Source organism: Macrobrachium rosenbergii, chromosome 55 (assembly GCF_040412425.1).
Source record: "Macrobrachium rosenbergii isolate ZJJX-2024 chromosome 55, ASM4041242v1, whole genome shotgun sequence".
Lineage (NCBI taxonomy): Eukaryota > Metazoa > Arthropoda > Malacostraca > Decapoda > Palaemonidae > Macrobrachium > Macrobrachium rosenbergii.
The window spans coordinates 49,893,824-49,919,719 of NC_089795.1; the positions used below are offsets into that span (position 1 = coordinate 49,893,824).

At 35.1% G+C, this 25,896-nt stretch overlaps 1 protein-coding gene and 1 long non-coding RNA gene across 7 annotated transcripts in view; one reads left to right on the plus strand and one right to left on the minus strand.

Moving 5' to 3' along the window:
- The window catches only part of Ptp36E (protein tyrosine phosphatase 36E), a 178,726-nt gene extending 156,950 nt beyond the window's left edge, over window positions 1–21,776 (plus strand). For 2 of the 6 annotated variants that reach the window (XM_067098468.1, XM_067098470.1), the window contains 9 exons: window positions 1,311–1,410; window positions 1,912–1,988; window positions 3,402–3,539; window positions 7,940–8,065; window positions 13,076–13,138; window positions 14,916–15,103; window positions 15,790–15,925; window positions 17,498–17,560; window positions 18,428–18,644. In XM_067098468.1, coding sequence (XP_066954569.1) covers window positions 1,311–1,410; window positions 1,912–1,988; window positions 3,402–3,539; window positions 7,940–8,065; window positions 13,076–13,138; window positions 14,916–15,103; window positions 15,790–15,925; window positions 17,498–17,560; window positions 18,428–18,499 — 963 coding nt within the window. In that variant the 3' untranslated portion in view covers window positions 18,500–18,644. Of the gene's footprint in view, window positions 1–1,310; window positions 1,411–1,911; window positions 1,989–3,401; window positions 3,540–4,276; window positions 4,409–7,939; window positions 8,066–13,075; window positions 13,139–14,915; window positions 15,104–15,789; window positions 15,926–17,497; window positions 17,890–18,427 lie in introns of those variants that run through there. The other 4 variants (XM_067098469.1, XM_067098472.1, XM_067098471.1 and 1 more) reach the window with 4 other exon arrangements.
- Window positions 1–25,896, minus strand: part of LOC136835220 (uncharacterized) — a 179,888-nt gene that overhangs the window by 152,711 nt on the left and 1,281 nt on the right. Inside the window, exons 2-3 of the long non-coding RNA XR_010852055.1 lie at window positions 15,773–15,945; window positions 1,278–1,437 (exon numbers count right to left, since the gene is read on the minus strand). This is a non-coding gene — a long non-coding RNA (uncharacterized lncRNA). The remainder of the gene's footprint in view (window positions 1–1,277; window positions 1,438–15,772; window positions 15,946–25,896) is intronic.

Sequence of the window (25,896 nt, forward strand, 5' to 3'; positions counted from 1 at the left end):
CCAAAATTCAGGTATTAGGTGCTGGTCAAGCTTCAGTCAAAATTAGGTCAGGCTACTTCCAGTCTTAGGTAAGACTTCAATCTACACCAGGTTAGGTTTCTGAAAATGTTAGGGCCAAGCTACAGTTTGCCTCTCCACATGTCATGAATCAGCCTGCTTCAGTGAGGCTTCAGTCTTCCATAGGTCAGGCTTCAGACTGTCATCAGTCAGGCTTTAGTCTCACAAGTCAGGCTACAGCTATTCGTAGACAGATCTGAGTCTGCTATAGGTTAAGTTCAGTCTAATGTGAGCCATATGTATATCAAGGTTAAAACTGCAGATCTGCATGCTTGTATCAATACATCTGTTTAACTATAAATACAGACACAAAGCAGTGATACAGAATATAGCTAATCGGCTTATTTCTTTCTTTATGACCACTCGTAGCTGTCATGCCAAATAATTTACAATCAGTCAATCAATTCTGACCAGGAATAAGAGCCCAAAGCTCAAGTAAAACCATCAGGGATCTAAGTGATTAAATAATGCTGTTCTGCAAGGTTCTGAACAAAGAGGCATCAGTATTCAGAACCAGAAACTATCAAGATCAAATAACAAAGACAGATGGAAAGTATTGCTCAATGAATCAGCCATCTTGGATCACGACAGATCAATTCTAGTGATGGAAACATTAAAATACTAGTTTCAAACTTTCATAGGGATTATTCATTGCATGTCTTGAGAAATGGTATATCTTATGCAGTGGTTAAATCTGTTTTTACAGGTATTATATACATTCCTCGTCAGTCTAATGAACGTATCTATGCACAGTATTTTATTACAAAGGTCTGTCGATCAAAGTGGATAAAGATAAGTATATTTAGTTTCTTTTTTCCATGCTGAATTTTATGGGTATTTCTATTTGGGTTTCATTATTTCACTGATATTTTTTTCCTGAACTACATCAAAATTCATGTATACTCATTTAGGTATGATTACATTACAAAAGAATGATCAATTCCCATATCTATACTGGATCATAAGCTATAACAATATCAACGTTCTCTAAACTGATTTTCAAATGATAAATTGGTAGTTAATATTTTAAAAGCGCAGTTTATGATATCTGAAATGAGCACATAAAGTTCAGAATACTTGTCTTTGAATTAAGAACTCCTTATGAAAACAAACAATACAAGAAGGTTTTCACATGTTGATGGTATCTCTAAGGAACAAGAAAATAAGGACAAGTGAAACTATATAGCCTTATCATAAACCATGAACCTCCAGCTACTTACGATTCTTGCCAATCCCGACCTTTTGCCTTCCAGAAAATATGCAAGATGACCCCGAGATTCACCATCGGAGACTGTGCAGGAGGTCATCGCGCAGACAACAGGGTCAAGAACAGAAATGTCCTCTGCGTTCCTCGTAAGACCTGTTCTTATTTCGTTCAATCTGAAAACAGAACAGAACTTTATGACTGATTTTTAATTAGTGAGAAATATGGGTATGCTGGATAAATACATCATAAAGTTAATCATTGTTATTTTTTATTTATTTTTTATTGATGATTTGTTTTATATATATATATATATATATATATATATATATATATATATATAATATATATATATATATAATATATATATATGCAGTAAACCTATAGTATTTGCAGTCTTGATATATATGTATATATATTAACTTGCCTGACAGTCTTGAAAGCTAATTTCCTGAAGAAAACAGAGAATTTTTAATTTTAAGATGTATTCACAATTCGAATCTATAATATCGATAAGATTCTTGTTATTGGTAAGGCTCTGGTAATTGGAGCTGTTTGCTTACATGTTTACCTGGTTTGTGTGACAGAGACTGAGAAAGACTAGCAATGCCTTAGTAATAGTCAGTCGTCTCTCATTATTTTGCCTACAGCTGATAACTTCCGTCCGTATATCACCTCGTTCCAGGGTAATAGCAACACAGATTATATCAATGCTGTTTTTGTAGACGTAAGTATAACTTCACTTTCTTCCTTTTTCAAATTCTGAAATACACATGACTAAATATAAAGTATATCATGTAATGTTATAGTCAAACTCTGGTCATAAATTTGCTCACAAATGAAATAATTACAGTTTTGAAACCTTTACTGTATTACCTCAGACAAGTTTGTTATCAATAGTAGGAATTAGTCACTTGATTACCTCTTCATGAAGATCATGTTCCTTAATTTTGTCACCAACCACCCATTCATTTGCTCAAATTAAACTTTCACATCCTTAGTTGAAATTGCATGTATTTGAGTAACTTTTTCCCTAGAAATATGATTAAACGTAATCTTTGAGTTTTATTAAACTTCTAGGGTAAGGTAATGATATCCCTTTAATAGTTTCCAGTGTTTAAAGATGCACAAAGTGCAGATGCTTGTTAAATGTATACTTTGAACATCTGCAGTTAAGGATGCGTCCACACAGCAGTAAAACGAGTCATAAACATATGGACAACTTATCACAAACTCGTCACAAACAGGTTAAATACAAATCAGTTACGTTTTGGTAGATGTAACCTTTACTCATTAGGATTATTCAACATTTGCAAGGATTCGTTCTTCTTTTATGCTTACTGACTTGTTTTCAGCGTGTTTCTGATACGTATGTGATAAGTGTAAAATATGTTTATGACATATTTTACTGATAAGTGTAAAATATGTTTATGACATATTTTACTGATAAGTGTAAAATATGTTTATGACATATTTTACTGCTATGCGGATGCACCGTAACTGTGGGCAGTGATTGTCGATTAGGCACCTTGAAGGCTAAATACTTTCTGAAGTTTAGCCTAAGGTTGATTTAATTGTGCACGATAAGAATGAAACTTTCAACTCCTGCGCTGTTCCTCTGGGCACAGATTTAGCTTCTCAAATATGATATCCAATGAAAGTTTTTACCAACTATTTATCATTGCAAAATAAAAAAAATACAGTAGCTTTCAGTTTGGTCCATTTGTTTTAAAGTCAAAAACTTATATGGCAATAAGGAATACTACTGATCTACATAACGAATTATAACTGCACTGTACAGCCAACTTATAATCTATGCACACTTGACTTTTCCCAAAATAGAAACCAAGTTTTTTTTTTAAAGTTGCTGATTTTTTGAAGGATTTTCTTACTAAAATACGAAGCAGACTATATAGCAGCAAATGGTAGAAACAAAAATCTTAATAAGATCTAAGATTCCAAAAGAATCTGTTTTAATTTGCAAAGGGTCTCAGAAGGGGAGAATTTGCAGAAGCGTAAAGGTGCCTTCGCGACAATGTAGCATGTAACCTTACCACCCTTGAATCCATTATTTTACCACGTACTTTTGCTCCCTGCATCTTGTTTACCCCACCGTGTGTGTTTTATGGAACCTCCCAAGGGTTACTTGAGACCACGAGAGTATATTGTGTCCGAGTGGCCGTTGAGATCGACCATATCAGACTTCTGGTCTCTCGTTTACGACCACGACGTGACGTCAGTGGTCGTTCTGTACAACCCACCGCCCACAGAGGCCTCGGTAAGATACCCGGAGGACCACTTAAGGACACAATAACCAGAAGAGGAATGGCATTCCAGTAAAACTAAACTGATCAAGGGGAAGAGAAACTTACGAGACTTTGAGACACCAGCTGTCAATTTTTGGCGCTGGTTGGGACCAATGATTGTAAATTTACTGAGATTTTGTAAGAACTACCCATTATCTGTATCAGTTTAGGTTTCTGGTTTTCATTTCCAAGTAACAACTTTACCAATTTTGTAATATATTTTGATATGGGTAGCATTCCTTGATTTGTATACTTTTTATGAAAAAAAGTACTTAGAAGGCTTACTCAGTATCAAAATATATAGCAAAAAGGAGACCTAGAGTACTCTTTGTAAAGATAAGATACCATTTTGCACTGCAGTTCTTTGCTGACTCTACTTATTAAACCATGTACTCTAAATGCATACTTTACAGAACAAGGGTATTAATCTCTTAGCTGAGCCAGACACAGGATTACTTCAAAGCCTAACTAAAACATTTATATACATAGCCATCGGTATATAGTATTAGCTTTTGAAGCCTCTTTAAATGCATTTGTTAAACAGATAAAATATTCTGGCCTTGTGATCCTGGACTGGCGTGCACCAGGCCGAATCCTCCATCCAGCGTCACGGAATGCTCCCCTGACTCCTTATAAACTGGAAAAACCTTCTTAATGAACAGCAGTTTCCTTCCTCCCCCAAAAAAGGCATTTGGCGTGTTCTTTGCAGGGCTACACTCATCCAAGAGAGTACATTGTGACGGAGTGGCCTACAAGCCACACTCTCGGAGACCTTTGGTCACTGGTTTTTGACTACGATTGTAGTGCAGTTGTGGTACTCTGTAATCCTGCCAACTCTTCGGTATGCAAGATTCTCTACACTCGTCATCGTACTGCACTGTGTTCCTCGTTTTTGTACTTTAAGTTAAACGAAAAAGTTCCTTTATTAATTTATCCTGAATCCTTGTGGACTGAATACCACTGAGGAAGCCAATTGTAACCACAGCTAAGCGTCTGCACAAAGTATTGAGTCAGTTTCAGGAGTTACTTTATGTGATTTAGTTGTCATGTGCCTCCCTTGCTGTGGACTAATTAGTTCCCTCAGACATCATGAAAAACACTGACATCAACCAATGCCTTTTTGCTCATTCCATACAGCATTTTAAGAAGTGGTCGTTTTTTCTGCAATTTTTTATACAAACTTTTACGACCCATTTCTTTGTAAGAGATAGAATGGCAACAGAAGTTTTTTGTGCACGGATGAAATCTGAAGACCTTTCTTCCCCTCCATGGTTTTAACTTTGTGTTTTCTAAGTGGACAAATGAAGTATCAACCCTTTGGAACACAGTTTTGTTTACATTTAAGGCTTCTCATCATCCTCCTTTATAAAATTGTTGGCGGAAGGTTACCAGAATTCCAAATCGCTCAAGTGACGTTGAGATCACTTGCACTCCAATTGAAATTTCATTCTTTCTTCTCCTGCCCCGAAATGACAGAGAAATTTGCCATGGAAATAAGAGGGTGATTCGAAGTAATCTTATTCCATCACTAATTCACTTCTTTATCACAATGAACACAGAAGTTCATTTCTATGATTTTTTTATTTTTGGTCATCTGCTTCATATCCATCACCCATGTTTTGCCACAAAAATTAACGACATGAGAAAACTAACTTGTGTTTGTTGTATATTAAAATTTGGAGTAACTGACTTGGAACGACCGTACATCTTCCAAAGACAAAATGGTTGCCTTATATGGGATTAATGCAGCAGTTTTATTTTTTCTATAGAATAGATTTTACCTGTGTGATTTTTCACCTTCATCAGTTTCCAGTGGGAAGTTGATCTTCTTCTATTTGACTGTCTTTCTTTATATTCTTTTACAACATCTACAACAAATTGATGTCAATATTTTCTGGTACACATGAACAGAGTTCTCAGCTTCTTGGTCTCAAAAGTTTGATTTTTTGAGTCTTTTGAGTCTTAGAAATTATTAATTCAATTTCTATCTTACTTGTACTTATCATATTAGAATTCCAAAAGGTTTTAAGTGTAATATTTTTTCAATGTAAAATGTCACAAGACTTGGATGTATGTACGTACATAGTATAAATATATATACTGTATATATATATATATATATATATATATATATATATATATATATATAATATATATACATATATATATATATATATATATAATATATATATATAATATATATATATATAATATATATATACTGTATATATATACAAATATATATATAATATATAATATATATATATATATTTATATTTATATATATATATATATATAAATATAAATATATATATATATATATATATATATATATATATATATATACAGTATATATATATATAATATATATATATATATATATATATATATATATATATATATATATATATATATATATATATATATATAATATATATTATATTTAGGCTATATATAATCATATAAATCTGTTTCTTTCTCTAAGTAAACTGGACTCTGACCCAAAGCAGGACCTAACCCAGGCCAAGAAGAAGATGAAGCGAAAGAAAGAGAAAAATATAAATCACTTAAAAAACTTCTCAATTCCAGTGTTTGTTGGTTCAGAAGCAGCGGAACGAAACAACGTCTGCTTCAGAAAAAAAAAACAGACATAAACCGCCCATATATAAATATGATTCCATGTATCTATGCTTTGCACGCCGTCAATCATTTTAAAGCCTTATTTCTTAAGGAGTGTTGTTGGGTGAGAGAGTGTTTTTTTTCTCCCAACCTCTGAGAGTCACTTGTTTTTCTTAAAGGTTTGAGAGGCTTTGAAAAAAACTTTTGACTTTAATCTGGGTATTGTATAAGGTAGAATTAGAAACTGATGTAGATGTTTTGTTGCTTTTAAATCTAAAAACCTATCTAGTCCTCTGTCGCTGATGCGTAATATGTTCTACTTTCTCGCACGAACAAAACATAAAATTTCTAATAAAAATTTTCTCTTGGACTCCAATGAAATTTTGGAATCCAACACCAAATTTCATGCAGTAATATTATTCTAAAATTTTAAAATTATTCTTTAATCATAAGCTTTTATTACATTTAAGGTTTTATTTGTTATTTAGGATAAGGGTCTGTTTTGTTTACAAATGTGAAATTCAACTTTCCTGTTTTGTATTAATTTTATTACATTAGCTGTTAAGACTAATATTTCTGACAATTTCTTTTAAGAGACAGTTAATAAGTATAAGAGCATTTAAAGTTTTTTTAATAACTATATTTAAATATATATATGTATATAAAATATATATAATATATATACTTATATATATATATATATATATATATATATATATATATATATATATATATATATATATATATATATATATATATATATATATATATATATATATATATATATATATATATATATATATCATAATCATTAGAATATAATCCATTTTTGACATTGGCAAGGTAGAAAATTTTTAAAAACACAAGAATCATGCATTGTCATTCATCAATACGTAATGTATTAATAAACAAATATTAATATATTACAAATTAATATATCAAGTATGCTAGCATTTTTTTAGCCCTAAGCATCAGTGACAGAATTTAAACTAAAGTATCTTGACAGTTGTATTTATATTAGATTGTAAATGAGAAACGAAAGTTAGAATGAGCTTGATTTTCAATTTTACATTGCTGGGCGATGTAAAAATCTCCACTTAGTCTGATGTGATGCAAAAAACTTAAGTAAAGAAATGTAGTAAATTTTTTGGAGTGTGAGCTATTTGAACAACTTATTTTTCGAGATGACAGGTAACTTAAATGCTTCAATTTGTGGTTAAGAAGTCTTGATTCAATTTTACTCTAACTTTTCAGAAAGTAAGATTGAGACCATGGCAGGTATATCGAAAGCTCTGCTTACAATAATCATGATATTTATGATGTAATGATTAATATTATGGTCTGGAATCATGACGTTTACGAATGATACCTTTCAGAAAAGCCGTCACCATTTGGAAAGTCAATTTTTGTACTGTTTGGAAAAATATTGATTAAAAATTAGAATATATATGATGATGATAATTATAATAATGATTATTTTTCGGTCTGGAACCATGACTATTACGAATGATACCTTTCAGGAAAAAATATTAACTAAAATGAAGAATATATATGATGATGATAATATTAATGATTATTTTTATGGTCTGGAAGCATGATGTTTACGAATGATACCTTTCAGAAAGGCCGTCATCATTTGGAAAGTCAATTTTATGCTGTTTGAAAAATATCAATTAAAAATTAGTCTATACAAAAATATCCCCCACTACCTTCCTTCTTATGAATATACCCGTGCCCTACCTCCCTGCTACAGAACTACCCACCATTCTGGCCGGAAAAACAGAAGTCGATGAAGTACGGCCCCGTGTTTACCATCGACCACCTCTCCCACCAACACTACCAGAATATCAGGTCGTGGATGTTCAAGATTAGCAAGAAGGTAACAGTGTGGTACATGAAGCGACCATTCACTGTGGCTGGTTTGAAATGATGCTTTAGTTTCTTCTTTTTTTAATCTTTTTTTTTTCTTCTTTTTTGGTAATGCTGAAAACTACACTTTTCATTGTCTTCTACATGATGTGGTAGTTTAGCTGATGTGAATGTTCGTGAGTTGTACTGATCATGTGTTTTGTTGTGTATATATATATATATATATATATATATATATATATATATATATATATATATATGTATATATATATATATATATATATATATATATAATATATATATATATATATATATATACTATATATATATATAGTATATATATATATATATATATATATATATATATATATATGTGCACTGATGTTGCAATGTCATAGTCTACAGTCATTAATATAGCGTTGTGTTTACATAATGATCTTGCAAAAAAAAGTTTGACTCAACTTAAATCAATAAAGTAAAAGTTTGTTTTTATAAATCATTAAAAAACTCTCTCTTAAAATATTCTAAATCACAAACGTAAGTTTTTTTATTACTAAGTTTTGACTTTCTTAGTTAAAATACACAGCTTCTCAATGAAATAATAAAATATATATATTCAATGTGCAACAGTATTGTTTTTTGGCATATTCGTCTTGTGGTTGTTAATTTATAGTTGCCTGTGTTTTTTTTTCATAATTTGTGTATGGATGGAATTTCTGTGATCCATGTGATAGTTAACCAAGTATTACTGGTCTAATGTAGATTGACATTTTTTTTGCATGAAGGTATTTAGACGAGTTCAACCCCACCCCAACCCCCAACCCCCAACCCCCAACAACCCTACAGCCCAGAGACTCTGGTTCATGTATTTCAATGAGAGAGTTTGTTCCCCTCCCTTCCTAAGTCGTCACCTGTTGTGAAGAGTATATATAAAAGTATATGGCAAAGATTTAGATGGAAAATAATTGTAGGAATCGTGATATCTTTCCTTTTTTAAAATCTTTGAAAGTTTTCCTTTTTTACAAATAGGTACCTTGCAGAGGCCCTCGGAGTTTTCCAGGATGATTTATGTCTTGACACTTATGTCTGGTTCCACTTCATTTCTTTTGCTTCGTGTCGCTGTCTTACTTCTTCTTTCTTCTTTCTGTGCTTCTTTCTCTTCGCGTTATTTCCCACCCATCCTTTTCCCTTGCCTTCTTAGAAGAGTTGGTAGGGTGAAGGGAATGTCTATGTAACCTTAAGCGAGAGAGAATCTGACTGCAGCATTCATAACATTTTATTTTCAAATTCAAATTCAAATTCAACAGCTTTTTTTTTTTTTTACATAAATTCCATAGACAGACATTCATAGACGTACATAAAAATCTTTAAAAAAGATTTGGACTTCAGATGTTTTGGAACACCACTAGAGGTCTTGAAACTCTGCGTAGGAGACTTTTTCCTGCAGTCTAAAAGTTCAACACCCATCTTAAAAGATCAGTGTTGGAAAGTGAACTAATCGATCAAAAAAGCATCTAAAGGTTATGTAGAAGGCTCTGTGTACCGGAAGATAAAAAAAAAGACCTTGGAAAGACGATCATTACCATCGTCACTCTGGATCTCAGCGATGTAACAATGCTTATACATTAAAATTGGGTATTCATCAAAATAATCATCTTTCTTACTCTAAATATTCATAACAATATGCAGGATAGGTATTACTTTCAATTTAAACATCCAAATTTTCCTTTTTTATGAATGATATATAGTTGACAGATACTGTATATTCCTTATCTTACTGGAGAAAGATACATAATAAACTTTTTAAAATATGTTAATTATCTGCTATTTTCTTCTACTATTTGGTCATTTTCATAAGGGCCGGGTAAATTAGTAAAATGAACGTACACCTTTAACTTGGGTTTGCTCCTACCTCCGTATATCCATCACTAGTCACTTTAGAGAATATCTATTGTCCATTCGCTAACAGGCCACTGCCGAGTGAATTTCAAAAAGGACCCTGCTGAAGTTAAGACAATATAGCTGAAAGTAAACAGAAAAAAACACACAATCGAGAATTTTTTAACTTCAGACTCGGTCACAAGATTTCCAACAGCCAAGAGGTCTTACCATCTTATACCAGGTATTCTATGCTTAAGGCTGACAAGTTAAAGAAGACGATAGAAATTCACTGTTTTTTGAGAGTAAATTGCCCAAATTATAAGTGCAGGAGAAGTCTTACAAAGGTTATACCGAAAAGTCTTGAAAAAAGGTTAAAAACAATGTCTGGTCATTTCACGACCCACACACAGCCTACAATCTTACGACTTATTTTCGGTAGGGTGGGAAGTTCATCATTGTACCTCTCATCTCTCTTCTACTCCTTTCATTTCCACTTGTGTAGCTAAGACACAGCTTTTTCAATGTCCAGTTTAACAATAAAACCAATAATGCTCCTGTAAATTGCATGAAATAAATTTATAACCCCTATGAAGACAGAAGCCAAATTTATACGTGGCATAGATAGTGATGTGTGAGGACACATTCTTATATTTTGCAGTTAGTTGTCTAATAAGGTATACAACTGATCATTAATATACTTGGTTTCAGATCTTCATGAATTTTTATATAGCAGATTGTTCATTATTCCAGCAGTTAACTGAATGTAGCAAAAATATGAACTATTTGTAATGGCAGTTTTATGAGTATCAGAGTAGCAAAATTGTTACAAAATTTAACTTTAAAAATGCAAAGTTTTAGAGCATTTTGCCCTAAATATGCTTTGTGGTTGTGATATCATCCTCAGAATACACCACGGTAAATAAAAAAAATATGTTTTGCTTAAATTCTTGATCAATTTACCCTGACACTTACAGTATTTGCTGTCTAGTAACATTTGCAGAGATTATCATAAGTTTCTGTACTGAGTGTCAACGCAAAAGTGTCATAACCATTTACTGTTGTTCCTAAAATTTACTCCTTTCTAACAAATAACGCAAGATGATTATGAGGACATATGCCCTTTCATAATATTTGCTACATCAGTTGTGCTGAAAACATGATTCTATTCATTAAGTGTCACTTCTACAGTTCGTCTCCAAGAGCCGAAGTTTTTCCAGGCAACTGCAGGAGAGCACCCAAATACTTCATTTAAGGATAAAGTATGCATGAAGTGACAGTTTTACTGTTTTAACTCTACTTTTACTGCACTGACTTGGCCATTTGTAAAATCTGTATGCCTTATTACCTAGTATGGTGTATGAATCCCGGTAAATGTCAGTGAGTGTCTGCGTGTATGTGTATAACTGACTCTGCTTTACTTCAGATGTCTTAGAGAACCTTAGCTCAGTTCTTGAGGTGTAGTTATTTGTTCCCCTGGTGTAAGTACAATCCAGACCTCAAGAGATGTTGCTTGGCCTACATGTGTGGTGCTTAACATGCTCCTTTGGATCTAGTGTGGAAATTTGTGCCCAAGGTAAGTCTCCTTGAAGTATCTGTACTCTGAGTGAATGAAATTTCACTTTTAGGCACATCCTTGTGCATATTCTTGCTTTATACTTCTTGCAGGGTTTAAATCTTGATACTGACGGATGATTTTACATTCGAAGATCCTGGCAATTACTACCATTAAGTAAAGTAGCACTTACATATAAAGCAATAGAACTTACTTATTTGGGCAACCCATACCTGGCCAAAGGATGCTTGTATAAGTAGAGAAAGACCTCTCTGAGGTTTCTTTTTTATCTTGCGGCATACAATTGCCTCTATTTCTTGTCTTCTTGGAACGTTATGCAATTTTCATCCTAATTCAGGAACTCAGGTTTCTGCTCTGCAGTTCCTTGTTTACTTTCCCAGGGTTATCTACGAGAGATTGACAACGGTTCCAGACAAGGTCCAGTAAACACGTGCTGGCATATTTCTCATGTTTTGTGTACATCTTGTTTGAAAACTGTCCTTTTCATTTTCAGCGATTGTTTCTGAAGCCTTCAGTTTTGACAAGTAATGGTGTACTTTGAAATAAATGATTTTAAACAAGCATTATTGGTCTTGGAAAACCTTGATGGCAATTAAAAATTGATATGCAAACGAGACAAATAATTCGAATGAATTTTTAAAAGTAAAGTGATTTTCATTTTGGATTCTGTTCAGACATAACTATACAAATATACATATATATACTCTTCACAAGTGGCCTTTAGCTCAAATGATAAAGAGTTGAAAAAACGCCTTTTATTTTTCCTAATGAAAATGTGTTACTAAAGATCTGTTACTAAAGATCCTTCTCCCAAGTTTAAGATTCCTCCTGTGGTAGAGAGTCGACTGTGTTGTTTAGGTTTTACAAAGACAAAACATGATGGTGACTTCTTAGGGGTCCAGATGTTCTGTCAGGATATAAAAGGAAGGGAAAAGATGTCAAAGCAAGATTTGGTAATGTAAGAGTTATGCCAGACTGCATTTTGTTTCTCAGGTGTCCAGTTCTTGACTCTTGCTCTAGGGCAATTGATGTGATGCCAGCACTGAATTAGACAAATAATATGGTAAAAAATGTAGATGTGATGATAATAGGATATTAAAGATAGATTTTTTCTTTCAAAGAAAGTGGAGAAAGGTCTATATGAATGAGGTAAACTATTCATATAGGAATAGGTGTCCACATTTCAGGCTCTTTTAAGAACATCTTCAGGAAATGTTTTCTCAAAATAGTCTGTAAAGTGGCTGACTATGTAAATCTCAAAACTAATCACAGCAGATATGGCATGATCCATTTGCACTGTACATCCTTATGGCTCCCTTAGCTTTCTTTATTAAAAAAATCTGTTAATTTCTTACAACATCCAAAAATGTTTACAACTCCAGTCGACTCTCTACTGAACCCCTGTGCCACCAAACAGGTATTTTGTATTCCTTAATTCACTAATGCTTCATTTTTTTGGTTTTATTTATTTATTTTTTTTTGTTGGATTCTTACTTTTTGTATTGGCAAGCGGCATGATCTAGTTTATTTCTTTTTTTGTGCTGTGTTCTATGACTATGTTGTCAGATCATATCGCCGTACCGGTCAAGATTGGCGAACCTTGTGGACGAGGTGGTGGTGAATAAGAATGTAAGTGTAGTCGTTGTGTGAAGCTTGTGTGTTCATACAAAACTGTTTATCTTTTAACCTGTCTATGGTGGCATTCCACTTTCAGTTCTTTGTTTATTATTATTATCGTTATTATTATTATTATTATTACTATTATTTTTGGGCTCAGATTATGGAACATCGGTTTTAGGGTTCACAATTCTTCTACCCTGAGCGAGAGGGAGCCCTGTTGTGTGTTGAAGGGACTATTTGTGGCGTTGACCAGGGCACATTTCAGCGGCTTAGGGCAAGAATGAGGTTTAAATTACATGTTGAATGTCTTGAATTAATGCTTGCTACTGTACTGGACGTTGTAAGAAATTGCCGAGGAAGTCTAAATGTGCTTGGCGACGTGACGACATATCCTGTTGGTAGCGCATCAGGGAGCCCTCTGACTCAACAAGGGAAGGGAGTCCAACAACCGTTGTTTTAATGTGTTACCATTATTCTCATTGTGATTTCGTCAGAAACCAAATAAGGCTCATGATTTAAATTCACTCTCACTTGATGTTGATTTTAAAGAACTCTGACATTCCTAATTCAAAGCTTAATTACAAGAAACGTAATCATTCTGGTTATCTTTGAAGTGTCTGTTTAAGAAAAATGCAAGGAAAGTGGTGGTAAACAGCCTCTAGTGACAGGGATCTTGTTCCTCTTGGAGTTCAACGATAAAGTCTTGCAAGTAAAGTCTAAACATATCCAAGTATTCACTGTACATTGTTAGACAGTTACGTATCATTAATATAGTCACACATAATCATTAAACTGCTGCTTAGAATTCTAGTACTGAGTGTCATAACAATTAAGTTCATGTCAGACGAGTATTGTATTACTTTAATCATCTTTGAACATCAGAAAAGAAATGGTTCTCCTCAGTAAAACATTGACTGAGCTTATGGAAATAAAATTTAAAGCTCTTAAAGATAGTGATAAATTTGACCTCTTTTCACAGTACGTAATAGTTGAGGCCATCTATCCCTTATAGAATAACAAAAATGAAGTGAAATTTTTGGTTCTGCCTTTGGAAAGTTCAAAGTTGGAAGGCATATCAGAGAAGTATTCCAAAACAGGAGAATCGACCACATACCGAAATAGCAATTTAAGCTTATATGAAATACAGCCATGGCCTCATTTAATGATTTTTCCGTTTTCAGTAAATGTCTAAACTAGGGAATATTCACTTCAATCTATCCTTGAAGTACTGGCACCAAGTAGTAACTTGGGTGAGCTGGTTTAGGAAGCATTCAGGGACCTGCTCTTGTAAATGCTTTTACTGAGTTTGGACTATTTTCTCTTCTGTATGCTGTTTTTTTTCTGATTTAAATATGAAATACGAAGGAAAGATGGTATCATTAAATTCCAACCAGTCGACCCCAAATGAAGGATGATGAGAGAGGGGAGGAGGAGAAAAGGGAGAGGGACATTTAATGATACCACTGCTCCCTTGGTATTCCAAGCTTAACCATCTCGTGCTGCTTGTGTGACTGTGGGATCTTTTCTGTGACTCTGGCAAAAACATCGTGAGATACCTCCTCTTTACTGTACGTTGTCTTCTGATGTCAAATTTCACAAAAAAAATACGAAATTCCTCTTGACTTTCATGTATCTCTCGTGCTGTGCTGTACTCAAAGGACCAAAGTTATCGTTACCCTTGCTTTTCGTAATAACAGAGTGCAACAGAAGATCTCCGTATTTATAAGGAGTCAAGACCTATGTCCTCCTGTCAGCAAGAAGGCCTAATATAATCTAACCTTTCCAGATCGTGTCCCTAACGGAACTAATGGCAGGTATCAAGGCAGAACCCAAGAACTGCCAACTCTTCCAACTCATGTGCTGGCCTCAGGGCCACAGAGTACCTACTTCTACCAACGCGCTCGTTGAGCTCATGAATATGGTAGAGAGATGGAGGCAGCGAACGGGCTACGGTCCAGTTGTTGTAGTCAGTCCGTAAGTAGTTACAATACAGCAATCTTTTTAAAGTCCTTGATGTAAATTAGAGAACTCCCTTCAGAAGGAAAGGTTTTCCAGGTATTCCTCAGTAGAGCCTGAGAAAAATAACATCTTAGATCGTAAATATGTACATTCCAAGAATCTCTGGCGCAGTTTAGGCTGTCACATTCTCGTAAGACTGTACCACTCCGCTGGCTAGCTGTATATGTTAATTAAACAACTGTCCCATCTAAACAACTATCCCATCCAACCCCAGCAACAAGATAGTTAATTAAATAAAGAAACAAATACACATACATACATTATATATATATATTTATATATATGCATATACATCCATACCTATATAGACATACATATATGTATGTATATGTATGTATATATATATATATATATATATATATATATATATATATATATATATATATATATATATATATATATATATATATATATATATATATATATATAATATAACAAGCCAGAAGCAAGTCTTTGGATCAATCCTAACCAAACATTACACCAGCAAGAGCCCTTGCCGCCGGACTAGGCCCAACCAGAGCACTAAAGATAATTCAAACCCTTTTTAGAAACATAAAAAATAAAGTGGAAAGTGTTGAAGGGGAGGAAAATAGGCCAAGTATAAGCTTGTGGACTAGGGCTTACCATTCAAATCCTTTCAGAGACGGCATGAGCAGAGCGGGTGTGTACTGTGCAGCCAACGCCTGCATTGAGCAAGTGATCCAGCACGGCGAGGTGGATGTTTTCCAGGCTGTGAAGACAGTCAGGAGACACAGACCACAGCTGACGAATGATATGGTGAGTTTATTGTTTTTTTCCTAAAAGAGATAAAATTAGAAGTTAAAATGAAGAGCATAAAAACAATTCCTAAACTGACACAGACCACAGCTAACGAAAGATTTGTAGAGGCTTAATGTATTCCAGTTGGCTACACTGGAAGAGAGAAGCAAATACGAGGAAAATTGGAATTAATAAGAATTAATATAATATATGTTTAAATAAATGTTCATTCTTAAACGACATTTAAATAAATGACTTTTAAAGTATCAAAATCCTGCCAAGTGTTCTTGGCAAAAGGGTAAAAGGAAAATATATTGAATTTAAGTAATAAAAATCATGTTGAAATTTGTTTCAGATTGCTGTTTGTGTGGGAATGTTAAGATATGGACATAAAACCAACCTTCCTCTCTCTCTCTCTCTTTCTCTGTAATATACATATAAAAGTACACACATATATATATATATTATATATATACAGTATATATATATATATATATATATATATATATATATATATATATATATATATATATATATATATATATATATATAAACAATGATAACATTTTCAAGTTTTAACTCCATTCTTCAACAAACTCCCTCAGTTTCTTTCTGAATTTTCTCTCGTACATATCCTAATTCTTATCCTAATCGGCTCTAAGTCTTTCACAGCATAATTGATGACACCTTCACCTGCCTGCCGGAAGGTAATTTACATTAAGACTTAAAAGACGAAATCTACCTTATCGTTACTCTCAGCTTAATCCCTTGTCGGGGCCGCTGATTTGAATGAGGCTACTCCAGCTGTTTCTATCATGAACGGATCATTTCATTAATGGCTCTGGCAGATGTTTTACGGACAGATGTCTTTCCACACCCCAAAACCCAAACCTCTCTATTTATCTTGGCTGGGACCGGCAATGAATTGGGCTGGATCGCACCCCGCCCCCAACCCTGTTGCTAGGTCAGATGGAACATTTATTGGTGAAGGGAACACAGATCTTTCATAGGCAGGAAACTTTTACTCATTGCCTTCTATCCCAAAGTATTTATCTAGAATCTGGTTTCTTTCATAAATTCAGGTGTAGTGTTACTATGTATATCTAATACAATATACTACAAGAACCTATTCATACACATACAATAACACAAGACCTAATCAAGAATTAGCTTTTGACATTTCAGCTGGTATTCAACACAAGAACTTTCCCTTCAAATGTCAGTGGGTATTTTATCTCTCTCTGTGGCTCTTAAAAATGTTTTTCATAAAAGAATAACCTAAAGATCGAGATGATTACACTTTGTTACTAATTTATACTAGTGAATGTTTCTTTTATCATCAGTCATGTAACATTTGGTTTGAATGATATATAATGATCATGAAAATGAAAAATATTAATTCCAGATTCTATCAACAAGTGAATAACACTGTTTCCTTTTTCAATGAAGGATTATACTTTAACTTCTCTTTAAAACATTATTTTAAGATATTTGTTGATGAGGTGTTCCTGATAGGAGATAGGTTTTATCCCGCAGATAATGAGGTGAGACATTGGTCTGTTTATTTATTTATTTATTTTTTTTTTGCAGACGGAATACAAATATTGCTACGACTTAGTCCTTCACTACGTCCTGCACTTCCTATCGAAGGAGGTAAAGAAATGACCCTCATTCCCTCAGAAGCAACAGCAAGAGTGTGATTCCTCCAACCCTCCTCCCCCTCCTACCCCTCCTCCCTCTTCCTCCTCAACCTCCACCATTAAACCAAAGTTCTCCTCTTCTCAGTCCTGTGAGTGGCAACCAAGTGTACTGAACTACTGTATTACTGTATCCTCCCACTCATAGGACCTCAACAACAGCAACAACTACATCAACACTTCAAGCTGTATTTTTTTTTGTTTCCTTAATCACGGTGACCCCCTATAGACTGGAACCTCCTGGAAAAGTGGAACTGAGAGGACACTTTTTTTGTTAACTCCCAATAGCTTTCATTGACTGTCATATATTCTTGCGTTTGCTGTGACATATATATACACACAGTATATATATCCCAACCAAACGTCATCCATCCATCATGGACTGATATCTCGTCCATGAGTCTTAATCAAATAAAAACAAGAAGTGGAGTGGCTGGAGTGGATTTGAACTTCTCCCCTGACCCCCCGCACGCCCCCTTCCAAAAAAGAGTTTTTGGAATACCTCGCCAAGGCCTCCAGACACCGAATGCGAGCACCCCTTTGGACCAAAAGCTTCGCCAAGCCCGCCCCTCCCAACGACCCCCACCCCTGTCAAACGAGAAGTCAACCCCAACCCGCTTCTTCTCCAGCCACACAGTGAACTAATGCTGTGAAGTGGTTTGATACACTAATCACTAGCAAAACACTGCGCTGAGAGATAATATGATACACTATTGAAACGTTTCTGTAGAGATGAATAATGAGTGGACTATGCCAAAATGAGGAATGGCCATTTTCTATAAATCATGGTTTGTTATGGACTGCCTAATGTGATTCTTTACAGGATGGGGAAGAATGTCAGCTTGAGGAAACACCCATTTCAGACGAGGAGGCTTACGCCTACCATTACGCCTGAGAGAGGCTTGAAAGAGATCGACAGGTGCCTCCAGGTGCCTGACAGGTGACTAGGTGCCTAACAGGTGCCTCCAGGTGCCTGACAGGTGACTAGGTGCCTAACAGGTGCCTCAGGAGAGTGAATAATATAAATGACTGACTGCTCATTTTTTGTTTTCTGTCTCTTATTATTATTATTATCATTAGTATTATTATTTTTGAAATATACATTGTACTGGAATAAATACACGTACAAGGTATGTATAACTTGTACATTTGAGGTCATTGATGATGTTAATTGTAAGTTTTTATTATTGTTACTTGTCCTTGTTAATAATGTTACCGCAGAGGATGGTGAACATTCTCTGTGTCCTGTTTTACTCTGCTAAGAACTGTGCATCGACGGCGGTGTGCATCTGTACATCAACAGGTGTGTACCTGTGAGAATTCACGTGTGCACCTGTGCGAATTCAGATGTGCACCTGTGCAAACTCAGATGTGCAACTGTGCAAACTCAGATGTGCAACTGTGCAAACTCAGATGTGCACCTGTGCAAACTCAGATGTGCACCTGTGCAAACTCAGGTGTGCAACTATGCAAACTCAGGTGGGCAAACTCAGATGTGCACCTGTGCAAATTCAGATGTGCACCTTTGCAAACTCAGATGTGCACCTGCACACCATCAGATCTGAAACGGATGACGACTGTTGAAACTGGATTTAGTTTAAGAGTTGTAAAACATTTCATTTCTTTAAAAAAATGACTTTGTTAAACTGGGTTCTGATAAATATTGTTGTCTGTTCTTTAAATTTAGTGTATACGCGTATAAATAAGGCTTTTGTTCTGTGACTACTGTTAGTAACTAGATCACAAAACCTAACGTAATTATTGTGAGACTGCGTCTCACGTATTAAACCTTCGTCTGTAAATAACAATCATATTGTTAAATGATGTGATGTAATAAGGTAAAAAACTGTGTTGGTGCAGGAAGAGGTTTGTTGATTTTCGTTCTCGTCTGAAATGACCAAAAAGACTTCGAGGATAATCGTCCCTTGGATTAAACATATCTGCTCATTGACGTTCAGTTTCCTCAAACTTCTTTACATATTCCAGTCAGTTCTGAAGCGTCGTTTACACGGTCTAAACAGACCAAGAAGTGTAGGTGTAGAGGGGACAAATTCGATTCTAGTAGGCAAACCCCGCATTAACGAATTTATTTCCTTCATATGACCATCATCAGATATCAATCAGTTCACGGTGGACGAGTCTGGAAGCTCAAAAACGGTAAATATTCTGAATTTATGAACCCAGGAAACTGGACGACTTGACGATCTAGTGACAGGCGTCGTAGCCTATGAGCTCAAGAAATCTGTGTCGTCAGAATTATAACTGTCCGTCTGCGCAGACCCAAGAATTAGCGATGACTGTCAGAGGAGATTGGTGATTGATAGTGGTAAATTAGCAGTGTAAATCTCACTCTTTCACTCTCTCTCTCTTTTGTATGAGAAGTAAAAGCCATATATATCGTAGCGTTGTTATGATGGAACACCCGGGTGGTGAGAATCCAGTTTAGTAGCTTCACGATAAGTGTTGAATATTTTCTTATGCTCGGCGAGTTGTATGTGACGTTATCTGTTGATGTATTGTACGAGTTTGTTACGCCAGACTCTTAGTGACTTAAGGTTGTTGTTGATCATTCAGTACAGTCTCCATCGTCTGCGTTGCGCTGACGCCATGATTATGTTTCTCTCTTTCCTTTGTCTCCAAGTGTTTTGATACTTACGTTGATCCGCACTGAAGCTACGGTAGATTAGCCCAGATAAAACACTGATGCCAGATTTCCAACCGGTTTCCTGTGTTTGTGTTTTCCTTCTCCCCGTCTTCTTCTTCTTCTCCTCCTCCTTTCCCCCACCCCCGCCCTCTTCTTCTTGTTGCGCTTTTGTTCCGTTGCTGTTCGAACGAAGGTTTTCCAGTTCGCTGTGACACTACATCCCTTAGGGCAGTTTACTTCTAACAATGTTGAGATAAAACCTATAGAATTTCAAGCCAGCCAGGCATAAGTATATATGCAATTAATCTTTCTTTGTTTCAGTACTTTGCAGAGATTGGAAACTTTATATCATGTAGAGACTCGGCAAATTAGTAATTTTGCCCATCTTTTCATCGTCAGCTTGGAGAGGAAAAAAATCCTTTCTTTCTAATTGGAAGTCTTATTGAGCCTCGTTTCTTGAAATATAAGCAATCAACAGAGTAATGAATCACCCCAGCTCTGACTCTAAGGCGTCCTTCATGGAAAGAAACTTGATAATACTTTAATATAAATAGGACGGTTTCATGATAACTTTCGTCAGAATAATAAACTGATAAGTAAATGCAATCTTTAATCACAAACACAACACCCACCATTAACCAATTATTCCTTCTATTCTAAAATACCTAAACTATATTTTCTAAAAGGACACCGTAAAATGAAGAATTTTACCACCGCGAGTAACGCGAGCCAGCAGAAGTAAGCCTGTCGTTTTAGACCTAAGCTCTAAAAAAATGTTCTGAAAAGAAACCGAGGCACTTTGGAGCTCAGGAGTCGTCCAAGTGAGTAGCAGAAGAAGAACTTTAAGGACATTCTGACGGAAACCTTCATTTAAGTGATATATACTTTACAAAGAACTAAAACACTTAACAGCAGCAGCAACGACATTCGACTAACTCTCCACGATTCCTTGAGAGCTTCGCTAGGAAGATCGAAAGGATTCCGTTTGGATAAAGCATTCCTTTTTTTTCCTCCTCCCCCCCTTCCCTAAAAAGCCAGTCGTCTACCCACATCCCTCTTCCTCCAGACATAAGCGATCGTCATTTGTCTTAAGGGCCGTTTGCTATCGTCATTTGTCTCCCGGTCATTTGCGATCGTCATTTGTCTTCGTCGGATTTCAATAAGCAAGGAAAGGAGAGAGAGAGAGAGAGTATCTCGAAATGTGTAAAAACAATGAGTAAAAGTTGTAAAAAAATAAGTTATGAATGATTTTTCGTATCCTTTCCGTATCGAGAGTATAAGGAATTATTATTTACCTCATTCCCGTCTCGTTTTTTTTCATATTCGTAATTTAGTTATTTTATTTTTTCTCTTGAACTGCTCAAGATTCCCGATCGTTTTCGGAAAGAATACTGGACCCCTTTGTTTTACTCTAGTGGTACCTTCCAAAATTAATTTTTTATTATCATCCTTCTTATTTGTAATTAGTATTATTATCAATACAATTTTCTTTCGTTTATACTATTGAACTATTTGTATTCTTCAAAAATTCCTAATTTAACAGTCATCATTTTTTAGCATTTTAGGTCATGGATTAAAAAAAAAGCTAAATTTTAGCCCTAGAAAGTACACACACACGCACACACACACACACACATATATATATATATATATATATATATAACTTCTCTGTAATGAAACTGGATATGCAAATGTTGTATTAATGAACTTGACGGAACCACATTAATTTTTTTTTACCACATTTTATCTCCTGAGTCATGAGATCCTCTCTTACATTTCAGGAATTTAGGAAGACAGTCTCTGAGATTAAATAAATAAATAAATACATAAATAAACTGAGAAATGTGAAAAATCAGTTCTTATTCATTTTGAAAAATAAGGTATTCGGTTCTAATTCGTAAGAAAAAAAAAAAAATATGGTATTTGATGTATAAATTAGATTTCAATTGATTATCTTTCATGATCAGCGATTTTGACTGTATTCAAAATCTACATTTGAGGTAACGTAATACATGAAAAATATAAAGAAACTGACAAGTATATAATCTTAAAGCGCAAGTTAAGTTTGCAGATGACAAAGTGATTCATAGAAGTAACCAACAAATCAGGTCAGTTCTTTTGCCGACAAAATTATCAGTTTATGACAAAATGAACAAAATGTTGACAGGAAGTGCAAGAGGCTATCTCATTTCTACTTAAGGCGATGCAATCTACTTAATCGTATGTGACTTAGAGGTACTTTTACTCTTAGGGTGAAATCTGGGATCCAAGTGCTCGAGTTTCAACCATATCGTCGTGAGCGTTGCTTGAAACAGCCAGGTTCACAGTCTCTGAAGGAGGCAGATAATTTAACAGAATTTCTTGATTTGATTGCAGAGTTGATGTTCAGGGTTTCATTCAGATTACAGAGTCGCTGGTTTTCAGTAAGGTTTAATAAAACTCGATCGCTTTGTTACGAGGTCTGGTTTTAAAACGATATTTGTATGACACAGTGACCGATGTTTATGTCGTAAGTGGAGAGCAACGCTCATCTGGCAAGTGAGATAAAGGATATCTCATTTCTCTCTCTCTCTCTCTCTCTCTCGGTGATATGCATCATTATCATTGTTGTTGTGTCTACTCTATTTCATACAAAACACATAATTAATCTTTTTTTTATTGCTACGTTACACGTCATTAAGAGTAAGCTTTTTCTTGTTGTTTCCTTCTATGAATTTGTTGTAAACTTTTTTTTCACCAGCTTTTGATTTCTAAGACACAGGAAATATTCTGTGTTTATACCAAATATTCCTTACAATTACAGTCGTTACATGAGAAATGCATTTTATTTTCCCTACGTGAGAGAGGTAAAATCTAAATCTGAATTAGCAAAGAAAGGTGAGAGCTTCGTAACAGACACCTGTCAAAAGGTGAGGGCAGAAAGGAAGGAAGATTGGGATGAGGAAGAAATGTAATGAATAAGATATGGACAGATAAGAAATGGTTTTAACTCGACACAAGCATCGAACTGGACTCGTTCCCTCTGAAGACTTTCTTTAAAAATGTAAGTTAAGAAAAAATCCCGCGAAACACTGTTCAGTGAAACTTAGGTTCGGTCCGGAATTGAACCTGTCTCAGGCGTGCCACGAATGATGTTTCATGAAAATGAATGAAAATAATTCAAATGCCACTTACCCTACGTGCTCGCGTAAGCCAAATTAGCTCGGCAGTATGTAAACTGCATGTTGTTAAATTTGTAACCTCTCATTGCTGCTTATATAAACCACAGGTATGTATCTGTATGTTAATAAAACATTTGCAGGAATAAGTAAACAATACGACAGCAATGTTACTGTAGTGCGAGACCATTCGAAGAGCGAACAATTTACCTTTCGGTTTTGAAAAATGTAATGAGATAATAAGGGAAAGGTAATTAAGATATATCGTTAAATAGTTGGGTGAGGGTCAGAACTTGCTGGCAATAATGGGAGAAACTAAGAATATTTGGAAAAATGTAAAAGTCGGTAAGAATCAGGTTATAGACAGAACTGAAACCTAGAAACGCCGTAGAATATATGTCACTGTGGGAGATGGATCTGGTTCACTGAAATTTAAACCGTCAAGAAAAGCACTGGGGCATTTTCAGCCATTCAGCGCTGAAAACAGTGAAGAGGGAACCGGAGTGATTGGACAGCAAGATAAAGAGATCCAGAAAATGAATGAGATGAAGGACAAGGATCTAAAGATGGAACTGGGAGAAAGCCCTTCAGTTACACTTAAGAAGGAACAGTCAGAGAGGTTTGACAGCAAGACTGAAGAAAGGAAGAGTAATGGAGGTAAAGTGAAAGGCTAAAGAGTGGGTACAGCTAAGGGCCGAAGGGACGCTGCAAACAGCTATTAGTGATGCCTACTGCTGTGGGTGATAGAGAAACAGTAGTAGTGAGAGAAATGAACTTACAAGGTATTTTGAAATGAATAAACCTCATAAATGATGTTAGTGAAATGAATTACGAAATGATAAAGCTACGTCCACTTACTGAAAATGGAGTGCGACATTAAAATCAACACGGAACAGAAAGTGGAAAAATTTCCAGGCGAACAAATTGCATTGGGAAAGTTTCCGACCAAAGGCCTAACTTTTTCTTTGACAGAACTTGGCACATCTGAACCCTTTCCGAAGTTAAGAGACTGGTTTTGAAGTGAATGGCTGAATGAATGAATGAATAAATAAACAAACAAATAAGTGAATGAATAAATAAATAAGTAAATAAAATTTTGGGTAGTATGCCCCATCGCTGGGATGATTTCGAGTAATAATATAGTAGTCTGAACGCAGTCTCACACAGCTATCTATTATGTAAACATACAATGGATAACATCATGAAAAACAAGTACAAGAGTACTTTGGAATGTCCGTACAAGTTTGTTACGTAAACAAAAGAAAAAGGAAAGAAGTACTTATTTCATTTCCCACGGGAATCCATATACTTCGAAGTGCCTGTCTGATCTGTTTCGAGAAAAGGGCGATAACACTGATAGCTTTCGCTCGATACTCAAGTATGGAGGAACAAAAAAATTTTTTTTCACGTTACGTAAAGTGTTTATTGTTCATTCCCTTATCTTATTAATATCAGTACTTTCATACCCCTAGCATCAGGAATGACAGAAATAGAAGTAGACAGTAAATCCCGACCTGCTGTCAACAATGACAGTTAAGGTGTGTCCACACTACAGTATAACAGGTACACACACTTCCAAAACTTTATCGCATACATATCACCAACATGCTGAAAACAAGTCAGTGACTGTAAGTAAAGAACATAACTTCGGAAACTTTATCGCATACATATCACCAACATGCTGACAACAAATTAACGACCGTAAGTGGAGAACGAAACTTTGGAAAATGCCGGATAATCATATGAAGCATAGGTCAAAACTACCAATAAGTCGCTGACTTGTATTCAACATGCTTGTGACATGTACGTGATAAGTTTCTGACGTGTTTGTGACTTGATTTGCTGCAGTGTGGACGTACGCTATTAAAAGATAGGGTCGAGACAATTAGTCCCGACCCCAGAGACATTACGTACCGCCCTGATGCAACAAGCCAGGGTACCTTCATTCTACACACATAGAGGCCAGTGATGAGCGACTCTAAGCCCAGGCTGAACAACGGAAAGTTGTTATAGACAGATTAACACAAGTAAAAAAGTACTTTTCATTCACATCAACACTTCGTCATCACTTACATACTGCCAATGAGCAAGAGCCCGTGTTGGCATAAGGCCCGTTTGATCTATACAAACCAACCCAGTTTATATCCAGTTCATACCCATTTTGATGAAAGGAATAAAAGTTATATCTGTAAGAGAAAATTCATACATTTATGAATCCTCGAGAGAGAGAGAGAGAGAGAGAGAGAGAGAGAGAGAGAGAGAGAGAAAGGAGTGTTCTATTTCTCTTCGTCTCTAAAAATTTCACCTAGGTTCCTGTTTCCATGTACAACCATTTGCCACTAAATTATCTTGACAGCTGTATAAGCAAACTAACGTATTAAAGGTTTTTTTTAACACTTTACTGTGTACACATTATCAAGTGCACTTTGCACTAATGGTTTCTGCAATAGTTAATTGGGTGGCCTTGATAACTGGTGTGCAAAGAAGATA